The sequence below is a fragment of the Xyrauchen texanus genome, chromosome 20 (genome assembly GCF_025860055.1).
Source record: "Xyrauchen texanus isolate HMW12.3.18 chromosome 20, RBS_HiC_50CHRs, whole genome shotgun sequence".
In the NCBI taxonomy this organism is placed as follows: domain Eukaryota; kingdom Metazoa; phylum Chordata; class Actinopteri; order Cypriniformes; family Catostomidae; genus Xyrauchen; species Xyrauchen texanus.
The window spans coordinates 32,043,639-32,058,850 of NC_068295.1; the positions used below are offsets into that span (position 1 = coordinate 32,043,639).

Here is a 15,212-nt window from a genome sequence, read left to right on the forward strand (position 1 = left end):
GCTTTGTTTGATATAAAAACCACTGAAGAATCAAGATTTATGCACTTATTTCTCAAGACAACAGCTTCACAGTGAATGAAAATAGCAAATAATTAGTGGTCTCCACCAGTTATAATTAGCAAAAACATTAACAGCTGTGCATGTGAACATATGAAAACAGCCACATATCTAAATGTCTAAAAATTGCAAAGCGTAACTGGGCAAGTGTGGAAGCAGACAAATTAGCCTTCCAAATCCATGCTGTGGTGTAGTAATTTGCTGCCCATTCATATCAAATGTATTTCAACATGATGTACTTCTACAAATGACAAGTAAGCAGCTGCTTTCATTCAGAGCAAACAGATGTTTGCTTCCAATAAAACAATTCCCACTATTTTCATTAATTTGATTACCAAAAGCTTAGATGTTTAGCACAAAATTAATAGCTGAACACCACTGTACCTTCCATTAAAGCTAGGCGATTTGATGATAAATACCGTATATTGTTGCAACCATATAAAGTCTCAATCAATAGAGATTTTGCTATATCGTGTAAATCGCGATATGTAAATATCCATGTGCACGCCATGGTCGTATCTTGTGTTCAGCACTTCATAAGCACTAAATATTCCTCTAATCTGACAAGCACATCTGTGATGTTGGTTCGCAAAAGCCGACACAGAGCAGAAAAATGTTATCTGCAAACTGTTGCATGACAATTATCAATTGTCGTAATACAAGCGATTTATTTTAGCACTGCAAATATATACCTGTATATAAAAAAGAAATACTAATATATATATATATATATATATATATATATATATATATATATACACACACACTCACCTAAAGGATAATTAGGAACACCATACTAATACTGTGTTTGACCCCCTTTCGCCTTCAGAACTGCCTTAATTCTACGTGGCATTGATTCAACAAGGTGCTGAAAGCATTCTTTAGAAATGTTGGCCCATATTGATAGGATAGCATCTTGCAGTTGATGGAGATTTGTGGGCACGAAGCTCCCGTTCCACCACATCCCAAAGATGCTCTATTGGGTTGAGATCTGGTGACTGTGGGGGCCATTTTAGTACAGTGAACTCATTGTCATGTTCAAGAAACCAATTTGAAATGATTCGAGCTTTGTGACATGGTGCATTATCCTGCTGGAAGTAGCCATCAGAGGATGGGTACATGGTGGCCATAAAGGGATGGACATGGTCAGAAACAATGCTCAGGTAGGCCGTGGCATTTAAACGATGCCCAATTGGCACTAAGGGGCCTAAAGTGTGCCAAGAAAACATCCCCCACACCATTACACCACCACCAGCAGCCTGCACAGTGGTAACAAGGCATGATGGATCCATGTTCTCATTCTGTTTACGCCAAATTCTGACTCTACCATCTGAATGTCTCAACAGAAATCGAGACTCATCAGACCAGGCAACATTTTTCCAGTCTTCAACTGTCCAATTTTGGTGAGCTCTTGCAAATTGTAGCCTCTTTTTCCTATTTGTAGTGGAGATGAGTGGTACCCGGTGAGGTCTTCTGCTGTTGTAGCCCATCCGCCTCAAGGTTGTGTGTGTTGTGGCTTCACAAATGCTTTGCTGCATACCTCGGTTGTAACGAGTGGTTATTTCAGGCAAAGTTGCTCTTCTATCAGCTTGAATCAGTCGGCCCATTCTCCTCTGACCTCTAGCATCAACAAGGCATTTTCGCCCACAGGACTGCCGCATACTGGATGTTTTTCCCTTTTCACACCATTCTTTGTAAACCCTAGAAATGGTTGTGCGTGAAAATCCCAGTAACTGAGCAGATTGTGAAATACTAGGACCGTCTGGCACCAACAATCATGCCACGCTCAAAATTGCTTAAATCACCTTTCTTTCCCATTCTGACATTCAGTTTGGAGTTCAGGAGATTGTCTTGACCAGGACCACACCCCTAAATGCATTGAAGCAACTGCCATGTGATTGGTTGATTAGATAATTGCATTAATGAGAAATTGAACAGGTGTTCCTAATAATCCTTTAGGTGAGATATATATATATATATAGTATTTTATTTTTTTCTGTAAGAAGTGCTTACATCATTTTGGATAAGTGTTCTTTCTTGATATACGATTTTGGTTCTATAGCCCACCTCTACCTTTAATCAAAACAGATGTATATGAGCATTAAATGATCCACTGCTGGATTTCAGCTGCTAAAGTCCTCCAGTGAGCTCTCCATGGTGCTGACGGCCTGAATCGAAGAGGAACCAGTGAGGCTTAAAACACTTGGGGGGTTTTGCATCGCAGTCAAACTGTAAGACTTCACACTCACGCAGAACTTAAGTGAAGCAAATTAAATTTGGACTCCAGATTTGTGAGAGCGTTTGAATGTTAACAAGCCCAGCACAGGAAAAAAAAAGAAGAAAAAACAAGACAGCAAAATATGCTTGTTAGGATCCTTAATATACACATGTGCTGAATGTGATTCATGAGTGATAAGCTCATCAATGAAAAAAAAAAAAAAAACATATTATATTTTCAAATGGTCTAACAACCACTGTGTGTTGTGCATTCCTACATGTGCTATACAATCTTTAGTCTGTGTTTAGTAATAAATGCCTTTTAAAAAACTTGCTTGCTACAATAGATAATAATAATGAAAGAGTATTGTGTTTATTTACACTCTATAGCAATATCTTTTATAACTGACAACCATAAATAAACTTTTGTTACAATCGTTGGTAACACTTTACAATAAGGTTCTATTTGTTAACAATAGTAAACATATTACTGTAGCTATCATTAACAATGAAGAACAGTTTTTTTATTACAGCATTTATTTATCTTGGTAAAAGTTAATTTATCAACATACTATTAACTTGTTAGTTCATCATGCATTTACTCAACTAATGTTAACATAGCCACTTTTTATATAAATGCTGTAAAATTATTAGTATAGTTAAAGTATAGTTAAGTGTTACCCAACCGTAATGTAGAACTCACATCAATCTGAAATCAAAATGTAATCCTCTATCATAAAAACCTGATCAAAAATGCTCAAAACAATATCCAGTAACATCAAATCAACAATTTCACCTTCAAGCCGATAATCTGTCCTTTATCTCCTGAGGGTTGGCTAGGAAAACCAATAGTCCTCATTCTACTGACTGATTAACACTCTGTCCAGTTTCTATGGCTAAATCTATCAGCATACAACATTTTGTAGCACATATGATTATTATGCATTGAATAAAATCATGTAGCAGTCTGGAATAGTATTATTTATTTGTATGTGTTCTATTAGCATTATTAGCTTTGTACGTGATAAACATTGTACGTGAAACATGGAGTTTAAAAATATAGTTACATTATGTTTGTTGTTTGAGGTGAGACGAGACATCAGAACATCAGCTTAAATAAAATGACCAGTTTTTGATTACCCAATTACCCAGAATTATACGACCCAACACAATGAGCTCGTCAACCTAAACATGAGCTCCACTGTGTACAACATATGTACATGATGTCTACACGCCATGCCATTTACAGAGCACATGATAGCTTATTTACAAATGCACATCTCACTTTTCACAAGGCCTCTTCCTTCCACTATTACTTTTTAAACAAACAAACTACCCTAGAGCCTAGCAGAAAAAAAATACATATCAAAGGAGAAGGTATAAAAATGTGGTTTCATTTAAAAAGCTTTCAGCAGTACTGTGAGCTGAAAAATTGCCATTGAGAGATGCTTTTGTTTCTTCAAATAAACCAGTCTGACATTTGTGGAATAACCTTTGCAGGCACATCAAAAGCACTCCATCTCATCTCACCAGTGTTCTGTAGTGCATGCTAAGAGCCAAGCAGGTTATTAAAATTGCCGCCTGCCATTAGAAGCACAACCCATTATTAGCTTGCGAGCACACAGGAGAGATGGAGCCAAATAACAATGTGCCTTGAAGCTTCGGCCTCACAGCTCACTTCCCTGAAGGTCACAGTAACGTCCTCTAGTCTTCGTTTCTCCTCTCCTCTGCATGCTGCATCACTGCTCTCCAGTCAAAGTACCAATTATGATGTTAAGCTCATTAAGATGTGGGCGAATCAGAGCTCAGCTTTTTTCCAGTGGAGCCGAGGGGCTGCCACATCAGTTATGCATCAATTTTAATCTTGCAATAAAGTAGAGAAGACGTTTGAAATGAAGAGTGTTTCCAAAAGCTGAGCAGACTCTCAAGGCTTGAGAGCTCCTTGTTTTTATGCAAAATGCAACAAGAATTGTCTCAAAGGAGCTTTTGCTAGCCAAGAAAACAATAATTCACCTTAAACTGATGATAGTAATTAATTGTAGCTGTGCTAACAGATTACATAAAGTGGTCTTCCAGTACACCGTAAAACAAAATGAAAGAAAACTGTGTTTCTTCTTATTGTGGTGGAGTTAATATTAGCCAGGGGTTATTGGAGATGAGAGCACATGGTGGCTTTGACTGCAGGAAGATTACACTCACACAAGGCTGTTAAAAGACAACAGCAGCTGAACCAGCCTGCAACGGCTTCCTTTGTAAGCTCCAGGCACGATCATCCTACAAATTTTTCTCATGTGCTAACAGTTTCAACCAGCTAGTGAGATCTGGTGTTGCCCACAATAAGGAATGTCTCTACAGAGTCACTTTTAAAATTGGACAATTATTTAATGGAGCTTTTGGTTCCTACTTAATATTTATTGACTATTATGGGACAATGATTTTTCCAAAATGATATTACGTGGTTTACTGATCTACCGCACAATATGGTCACACTCAAACAAGCAATTACTTGTTGGCTATGTCCTGCAAATGTCAAGTCATTCACTATAATAAAAGTGTTTTGATGTCATAATATAGCATTGTATGAGGAACAGTGTTGGGTGCATCCGATTACAAAGTAATCAGTTACTGTAATATAATTACTTTTCAGTCAAAGGTAGTGTAACGCATTACATTTTAAATACCTGTAATTAGATTACAGTTACTGAATTTAAATTAAAGTAATTACCTTTAAGTAGATTACAATTCAAATAATTAATGTATAAAAAAAATTCTCATGGTGACTATCATAATGACTATCGTTTTTTCGCATTGCAGTAATAAGAACTGGGGGTAAAATGTGTAACGGTCATGAAAACGTCACATTGTAAAAAAATGTAAAGGCTAAAAAAATATGCTTGGTACCAATATGCAAAATAGTATTTCTTTTTTGTTTCTTTGGATTCTGGAGAAAAACTAGGACATTTTCTTTACAGGTTCAGTGGGAATCACTTATAATGTACAATTTTTAGCCCAGTGTTAGGCTGGTAAATCGCATTTCTGCTGTTAGTTTATTCATTTACAAAATTGTACAATTTCCTTTTCACCTTATGTCACGTTAGACATTCTACAATCAGGGGTAAAAAGATGTTTGAAACAGTTGAGCAAGAGTATACTGTTTGCAAACACTAATTACAAACACCAAAAAAGAATGATGCAAAGAAAGAAAAAAAAACTGAAATCCTGAAAAAGAATCAGGCAGTGGAATTCAACAACTCTTAAGATTATTTGCTCTGATTATTAAGTAAGATTGTATAGTCCTTCTGTACAGAGATACACAACAGTCAATTTAAGTCTCCCCCACCCCCCGAATTTCACATGTATGGTCCAGCGCTATATGACAAAGATTGATTAAAGCGTGCTCTCAGTCTCACCCCCTTGCTGAACAAGGCTGGCCTCAGACACGCGTCCCATTACTGACACCATGCCTGAAAGACCTGCCCTCCACAGTCAGCTGCGTAGCAGATACCATTTCAGTCTCTTAATGCTCCTAACAGGCATGTTCGCCTTGCAACCGGGTGTCAATAACCCTCCACAAAGTCAACCCTCCGGACTCCCCTTCCACCAGTAAACACACTAGTGCCCACAATTATCCACACCGCCATTTTATTTTTCTTAGAAACAGGATATGGTGAGATATCACTCAGCACAACCTTCTCATTTCCAATGGCACAACAACAGGTTGTCATCAACCACATTAAAACACTGATGATGCAAAAATAGATGGGTTTGCTCCGCTATAAGCCAGGCAAGACAACGAGGGTTTTAATCAAGGATTCCCAACAGCAAGTGATATAGACACAGGCCTGTTTATGTTTTAACAACTTCCATCCAAGGAGACTAAGGTACAGTGTCAGTTTCAGATAGATAGCTTGAACACTTGTACATGTAGGTAATTATATGGTAATGAACACTTGTCTTCACAGACGCCATTAACCCTTCTTATTTAAATAAATAACAAGTTCAACAACACACTCTCATCCGAATGGAAGGGACTGACACAAAGAGGCCACAATGCACTCATATCAACATTTTAAACTTGAAAACACATGACAGTCAGGGTTGTTGATAAACTAACATTGTGACCATCCAATCGGTCTTTTAAATTATTCCCAGATAGATATTTATAGTTTGTTATAACTCATTGGATATTGTCTCGTCAAATCCCACATGAATCATCCAGCCAATATGAAGCTTCCTTTTTTATGTCTGCATTGTGCCTCTGGAGAAGCAAATAACTGTTTCCATTTACATTGGATTGCAGCAATTACATTGAAGATGATGTATAAGCAGAAGATAAGACACTCTTTTGCTACAATCAGAGACACTGTGGATCACTGAGTCCTGATTCCTTGAGTGCCTAATGGAAGCCATCACATTACAATCAAAATGAATGGATGTGGAAAAAATAAAAATACTGTTTCATGTATTTTTACAAGCAACAGGTCCAGACTATTATCTTATGTCGATCAAACACTAAAATGGTTCAGTTAGAAAAATGTATACAAAATAATTTGAGTCCCTACATGAACGTTGTCAACATTAAAGTTGCCCAGGACTGGTGACGGACTCTACCCACCTCCCCTGAGTGATCTTCACACATTCCGCCATTTTTTTCCATGCTTGAGCAGATACAGTGAGAAGAAGAATGTCTCAGCTTCATAAGTGTTCTGTTGTTGGCTGTAAAAGTGAACAAAAAGTGTCTTCATGTACTCCCGGCATCAGATCCACTGAAGACGCAGTGGACAAGCTGGACTGGACTGGTGGGTCGACACACTTTGAGGCCAATAAGGGGCGGACTGACCATCAGGAAAACAGAGCGGGCCGAATGGGCTGCGATAAGCTAAAATGAGCTCGATATGAAGAAAAGGACAGCAAACACCCCCCAGCTCAACTTTTGGGCCAGTTGCTATGTAAAATCCCAGGCCGATTTCTCTTCCCAGTCCAGCCCTGCCTGAACTCCGGTATTTACGCTGTCAGTCATATAGGTTCTGATTTGTTGTTGCTGTAATATCTGAAACATGAGCTGTAAAGGCACAGCCCTCTTCCGGAATGGGGCGGGGAGCAGCAGCTCATTTGCATTTAAAGAGAAACACACACAAACAGAGTGTTTTTGATTCCACCCAAAAAGAGGCATTTATAACATGGTATAACAAATTATCTGTGGGGTATTTTGAGCTGAAACTTCACAGACAAATTCTGGGGACACCTGAGACTTATATTACATCTTGTAAAAAGGGGCATAATAGGTCTCCTTCACCCAAAAATGTATTCTCTCATCATTTACTCACCCTCGTGCCATCTCAGATGTGTAGGGCTTTCTGTCTTCTGCTGAACACAAACTAAGATTTTTAGAAGATTATCTCAGCTCTGTAGGTCCACACAATGCAAGTCAATGGAGTCCACATCTTTAAAGCTCCATAAAGCACATAAAGACAGCATAAAAGTAATCCATAAGATTAGAGTGGTTTAGTTCATGTATTCTGAAGCAATCCAGTTGGCTTTAGGTGAGAAATGCCATTGCCATAGCAGTCTCAAAGCATGATCATGATTTCAAGATTGATTACACTTCCTAGTGCTTGAGGCATATGCAGAGCGCTAGGATGTGTAATCGAGCTTGAAATTATGATCGCCAAGGAGACTACAGATATCAGGATTTATGGGGTCTAATGACGATTGCACATTGGACGAGAATCGCCATGCCGTGCCGCGGGTAAGGCATGGCACAGGTAACAAACAAAGCACGTTAATGCGGTTCAGGTGCCAGACAGTACACGCAAAAGTTACCAAGGTTTTCCCTTCTTCAACAATGGACAATGTGACATTCATGAGTTTGCAGGTTCATGAATGAAACTGGTGTAACTTGAACTATTATAAATTATTATGCAATTTCTCTGTGTGTAGCTTTGATTAGGTCTGTCATTCAAGCTGTCAAACCACAAAACAACATACTTGTAACAGAAAACACACTGTATAGGCTATATGAAAGATACATATAAACAACATATCATCCAGTAATGGCTAGAGTAAATAATCGATGTCCTTTCATAATGATTTATGTTTAATTTAATGGAAAACTATGTGAGTTCTGTGGCACGGCAGACAGAGAAGCCTCCGGAGTCATAGCTGGTTGTTCGTACATTCATTGAAAACAATTTTTATGCTGCCTTTATGTGCTTTTTGAGCATCAAAGATTTGAACCCCATTCACTTGCATTGTATGGACCTACAGAGCTGAGATGTTCTTCTAAAAATCTTCATTTGTGTTCAGCAGAAGAAAGTCATTCACATCTGGGATGTCATGAGGATGAGTAATTAATGAGACCATTTTCATTTTTGGATGAACTATCCCTTTAAAATATGCTGGTTTGCTTAGATATTTATTAAGATATATTACATGTACTGTGGCCTTGTTGAGCAGGATGAAACACCAATGAACAAAAATCATGGCCTTATTTCTGGTAAATCCAAATAGTGTAGCTTTTCCAATGCTAAAAAACTGAAATATTTCAGGAAAACAGATAGATACAATTTCTATTAGCCTATTGACTTCATCTTGAAATAATCTTGTATTTCAATGCCTGTGTGACAATTTGTTTACAATGTTGCAGAGTGAATTATGTAACCTAACGTTGTCCTGGTATTGCTGGGTTTCTTTTGGTTTATATCAAGTGCAGTGTCTGTTCTATATTTTCCGGGTCCTATCAAACATATTTATCTATACAATAAACCACTGATATGGGGAGAAGAGTCAGATAAAAGTAAATTATTGTCTATAGCCAACAAAACAATATTATAGATCACAAACTCTTTTCTTCCAATGAGTCCAATTCAATTGTGAGACCTGAATGAAAGCCTCTCATGTAATGCCACCAGCTTTGGATATTTTTGAATGGTTGAATCTCTTCATTCCATTTATTCATTGTGTTTTCGTCACTACATAAGTACTACCACGTTTTAATCTGTGTGAATCAATCCGAGTAGTTTAGATGTCATATGTTGGCTGGAATGTTGCCATGCAGAGCAGAGTGAACACAGTGTTTTCCCAACAGTGAATCAATTCTATGAATGTCAATCCACTGCCATCCAAATGTCACACAGAGATCGCATGGCCATTTAATTCCATCAAATGGTGCTTTTAATGTAGACTGTGCCAAGGTCTGAAAGGCTTGCGTTACATTACCTTATGTTTGATTTTGCAGTGGCAGCAGACAGTCCACAGGTACTTGAGGGTCCTCCACAGGAGGATGATGAAGAGACCCCCGAAGAACGTCACCATGGATGAGGCGAGGAAAGCCCACCACATGCGCTGACCATTGCTGTCACAGGGTACGTCTGGTGAGAACGGGATAATCACGTCCATCTTCGATATAGAGACAGAAGAGTCCGTATTTTTATTATAAATTATATTGTTTCTCATTCTAGGGCTGCTGATGCTGCCATAGGATCCGTTGCCATCTGCCACGGCTAGCATTGAGAAGAAGCTTTGGAGAGCTCCTGCCAGCGCCCCCAACACCAGCCATCAGCCATATTGCTTCAAATAACCCTCTCCTTTCTGTTCGGTTTTTCTCTATTCACGTCTGCTCAGTGTGAATAATATTTTGAGCAATATTTTTCTATTAGAAAAAAATAAGCAGTTTGAAGAGCGTGAGGAGAAATCGCGAGTGCGTTTCCCTCAGCGCGAGACATTTAAATCCGCATTCACGACGACTTCATATTTTCATTTTGACGGGTTGTCCTCGTCTTTTTCCATACCTTCGAACTAAAATTGTGTCTAATACAAATATTCGTTTGGTCTCTGTCGTTATTAGTGAGAAAGCAAAGGATTTGTGAGAGAGAGAAAATACGGCTGTCCGTTGATGGTGGTGTTCCTCAGACGGCGTGTGTAAGTCCAAGCTCCAGTGACAGGGTCGCCTCAGCGGAGTCTAATCGATATTTCGCCCATAAACATCAACTTAATCAATGTCTTCGAAGCTATTCGGCCGGGAGACAAACTGCTCTTCGTGGTCTTGTGAGGCTCGGAAGATGAAACCTGTCGCGTTTCGGCGACTACGCCGCTGTCAATGACATGTTTGCTTTCCCCATTCACTTCCCTCAGCTGATCCAGGCTGCTGCCAGTCAGATCTGCTCCACAGATTGTTAGGGAGATTTACAGGTAGCAGGGCGGAGCCAAACTGTTCAAATAAAGACGGTCACAGCGCTCACGAGCCGCACGAACATTATTATTCTCGTACGCGTCTGTGTTTGTGCGCGTGCTGCATGTTGTGTCAGGATTGCGCTTTGTGAAGGGAGAGCGAAACGCAAAGACTATTGTAATGCGACGTGCCCCCTGTCATTTAGTCGCATCCTGTAAGGTCAAAGGCAGACGGTGTCGTGTGCATTCGTATGTCAAACCTATTTATCTCTGGATAATTTGATAGTGCTTTCATCCTTGAGGTCTAAGCAATTTCCCCAAAGGCCAAGAGATAAGCTTTGTAAATGGTCTTGGACCTGTTGAGTTTAATTTTATACCGCACTAGTCTGAGGTGGTCTCTCGAATTCAAGTAGCTCTGTTTAAAGATACTAATCTTGCCACATTTCAAGGTATTTATGTTGTTGATGGAATAAAAAGATAATAATCAGTTTGCTTTTAAAGGAGTTCATTCAAAAATGATCATTCTCCCATCAATTACTCACCATTGTGTTGTGCCATATGACTTCCTTTCTTGCAGAACACATAAGAAAATATTTCTGATTAAGATATGAGGTGTTTTTGTCCATACAATTCAAGTGAATGGTGACCAAATTTTCAAGCCCATAAAGGCATCTTAAGGGTATAAGTCTCCATGTTTTAATCCATGTCTTCTTAAATGATCAATTTTGGGTGAGAACAGACCAAACTATATCTCATTTCCACAATAAATCTTGATATCTGCAGTCTCCTTGACGATCATGATTTTAAGATAGATGACACTACCTGGCACCTTCTAGCACTTTGCGAATGCGTTAAGCGCTAGGAAGTGTAATCGAGCTTGAAATCACGATTGTGGGAGAGACTGCAGTGGCAAGATGTGCAGTGAAAAATGAGTAATATTTTGTCTGTTCTCACCCAAAGTCTATTGGATCGCTTCAGAAGGGATGGATTAAACCACTGGAGTTTTACGGATTACCTTTATGCTGCTTTTAGGAGCTTGAAAATTGGTCACCATTCACTTGCATTTTGCAGACAAACAGACATATATCTCCACTAAAATACTTTTGTTCCGTGGAAGAACAAAAGTCAAAAGAGTTTGAGATGGCACAAGGCTGATTAAATGATAAGAGAAGTATCATTTTTGTGTAAACTATTTATTTAAAAGACAAAATGACAAGCTTGTAACATGAAAGGCTGTGAAATGTGACCCTAAAATAAGTCATTTTTGAAATTTAAACATATATACATGAATGAGGTGTAAAGAAGATTTACGGACATCTATAATCTTTATGATGGAGATTTAATCTGGGAGATGATATTACTGCAACCAAAATAGCAGCTGAAACGGAAACAATGTAGAGGGTTGGCAGCTGGTTTATAGCAAAGTCTTTCTAGCAAGTCCAGTCCACTGTCGGCCATCTTTGGACGCTCTCTGAAGGCTATTTCCAGTCATGCCAGTGCAGCTACTATCTACTTGAATGTAGAAAGACCAAAATCTTAAAACATTTGGTCAAGATTACAATCAAAGAACATATTTCAAATCAGCCATAAAATCTGACAATAAGGGAATCATAAGTTATGCTTCTTGATCTCATATTAGGCTAAAAAAGCTTGTATAGCTAATGCACATGCACATTCTAGAGATTATTGACAGGTGATGTCTATATGTAAAAGGACATTGGCTCTTTTATTTGTAAAGCAGGACTTCTTTTCTACATCTGTTGCACGCTCAGAGCTCCTTGGTTGAGCGTTCCAATTTCACACATTCATTAGAATAGAAGTGGCCCATTTCTGCTAAACAATCTCTGCATATGGTTAAATGAAAATACCCATTAACTTCAAAATATTCCAATGTTTTATAATGCATTTCTGTGTTGGTGTATAAATGCATCATCTAAAATGAGCAAATTTACAAGTTTTAAGGTTTTTTGTCTTTTCAAAATGATCTGTAAAATACCATATTTTCTTTGGTAGGGTTTTGCATAAGCTTATCCCTTAAGCTCTGTTCAGTCTGTTCAGTGTATTTTCACAAATGTATAATGAAGTTCTAACAAATTATAAGGCATTTGTGCCTTATATGATCTGCAGCATGTAAATGTAAAGCATGGCATTAAATGTAATGCAATTTATCCTCCTACTGCTGCCAACACTCATCAATGAGGACAAATTAGCCAGGTCGATGGGCAGCAATGATTTCTTTAACCATTAACTGCAGCAGCTGATAGGCTATTTCTTTGAGTGATATACTAAATATAAATGTTTAACATACTTAACATGTAGGCTTCATTTCAATTAATCTCATCTCACACCAGCACATACAGTAACATCAATCAATCAATCAATCAATCAATCAATCAATCAATCAATCAATCAATCAAATCAATCAATCTCAATACACCAGCACAATGTCTGTTTATATAAATGTACCTTCCCTGTAATTAAGGAAGGTCAGACTATTACACTTTGGGGCAAGAGAAGAGTTCACGTTTTGTATCTTTAGTCAAATTTCCATTTTGTTTTGACCATTAGGAAGAATATTTCTTCTCAAACAGCATCTGTTACTTCCACTTCTACTGGACAATAGTGGAAGAGCATGGTTGGAGTAAAAGAAAACACTGTACCTTGTTATTTGGAGCAACATGGGGTTCAACGTTTTGCTCAAGGCAAGGCAGTAGGGTTTAATTCAACCCTGAGTCTTAATCACCAGACAGCCCATTACCCCTGATTGACATGTGACCGTAAATAATACCAACAAAAACAACATGCAACAAAAGTCATATAGATTCATTTCTCTTAATATAGTATGTCTATATCTTTGTGTGTATGTAATGTCGGTAGGCCTCTGACAATATATTACATCCTTTTGGTGGTTGAAAAATATTTGACAGGGTTTCCACTCTTGGCCAGTGAATTTCCATCACTTTCTCTGTCATTTGAGATTACCAGAGTTTTCAAACCACAATTTTCCAAATTCCATGCCATTTATTTTTTTTGTTCTCCCTTGGCTGTGGGAACCCAGATTGTTTAATAAGAGGGCAGTTGTGTGGTTTTCCATCTTGTCATATAGATAGCTTTCTTGTAGACCTGGCTTCAGTGGTGTTATTTATGGAGGGCAATAGGATCCTCAATTGGTCATCTTCCTGGAAAACGTGCCCAGCTGTCTGCTTAGAGGGCTAAAGAATTGGTTCCTGCAAGAGCTGCGTAGAAGAATGCCATAGTTGACAGATGCAAAGCTTAGCTTAACACCAGCTATGAACTGATATAAATGTATGCAAAATAATTGGATTTTATTTTACTTATTTGGTGGAAGAGAGTGCACCTTCCTTTGGTTGTTATAATGAGGCTGAAAAATGTGAAATACTGTTTGCTTGGTTGAGCGCTAAGATCACTAGTCTAGCAATCAGATGTGTCTTCTCAAGTTCAGAGGAGCTGTCAGCAGCTGTCTTGAAACAGATACCCGAGCAGAAGACTCAAGCCTTGCTAAAAGAAGAGTAAAGGGACTTGAAAGATGTAAAGCAATGAAAAGGCATTCTTAGGGGTTCCCGTTGCAGAGTAGTTTTGAAATGGAGCTCAGAACAAGGAATCGGCACAAGAGCCAAATGAGGACGTGAGCTTGGAGGGGGTGCTTCTGTTGTAATGCCTGAACTGTGATAATCAGCACTGGCATGGCCAAGGGCATCTCTACATACACAACACTAAAGCAGTACTAAAGCAAATGTGCTGTAGTAGATGCAATGACCTCATTCCTTTAAGACGGATAGGAGAACATTTGTTAGGTCTTACCTGATAACTTGTTTCTTCTTTCTCGCACGATATGGCAATGAATACAAGAATCTGTCTTGAAGCTTACTATTATTCACTGCCTTTTTAAAGCAGCAAATTATAATAATTAAGGGTATATTAATGATGGGTTATATTTAATTTCAAGCTTGTTTCACAAACGATTAATGTGCAAATGTCTTGGCTGTTATGAACGAGTGTGAATTGATGATGCAAAACCATGTCGTGTGTTTTACCATATTATCATTATATTATGCACGTCAAATGTAAAGTAGCAGAATGTTGGATCCTAAAGAAAGATATCCAACATTTGGTCAAAAGGTCAAATTTAAAGGAATAGTTATATAGGAATAATTTTGGTCAATGTTGTTAGAAACCCATATGCCTTTATCTTTTCATGCATTGAAATTTTTTTATTGTTAATTTTTGGTAACTTCTTGTTTTGTGCTGTCTAAAGTTCATTTTATACATAAAATTACCCCATAAAATTACATGTTGATTGTCACTGTCATCATGTTTCTGGACACCAAGATTTGAGTTCTGCGTCCGCAGCTTTATATCTTGTTTCTATAGCCAGTAATGCAAGGTCATGTTGTCTCAGACTACAGCATGCATTAAGCGTCCCTGTGGGAGGCTTCCATATGTGATTTATAAGGAAAGGTTTAAACGTGACCTATTCTAATAATATATACATTTTATTTTTATCAAAGTTTATACTCCTTTCCTCCCTTGACAGTTCATAGTCACCAAGGCGGTCCCAAAAAATAAAATAAAAAAATAATATAAATGATATGGGTTCCATATAACTCCTACACATTATGTAAACAAAAGCACAAATTTTATGTTGTCATTTGCTATAAATAGTCTACCATCTATTGGACACATTGACTATTTTTCCCTCAACATGACTTAATAAGGCCTTTTTAGCATGTTGTGGATATGAGAAACTG

General features: G+C 38.1%; 1 protein-coding gene across 2 annotated transcripts in view; it reads right to left on the bottom strand.

Moving 5' to 3' along the window:
• Nucleotides 1–9,952, bottom strand: part of LOC127660773 (calcium-activated potassium channel subunit alpha-1-like) — a 292,795-nt gene extending 282,843 nt beyond the window's left edge. For both annotated transcript variants that reach the window (XM_052151187.1, XM_052151188.1), the window contains exon 1: nt 9,493–9,952. In XM_052151187.1, the coding sequence (XP_052007147.1) occupies nt 9,493–9,783 (291 nt within the window). In that variant the 5' untranslated portion in view covers nt 9,784–9,952. The remainder of the gene's footprint in view (nt 1–9,492) is intronic.
• Nucleotides 9,953–15,212: the final 5,260 nt, after the last annotated feature.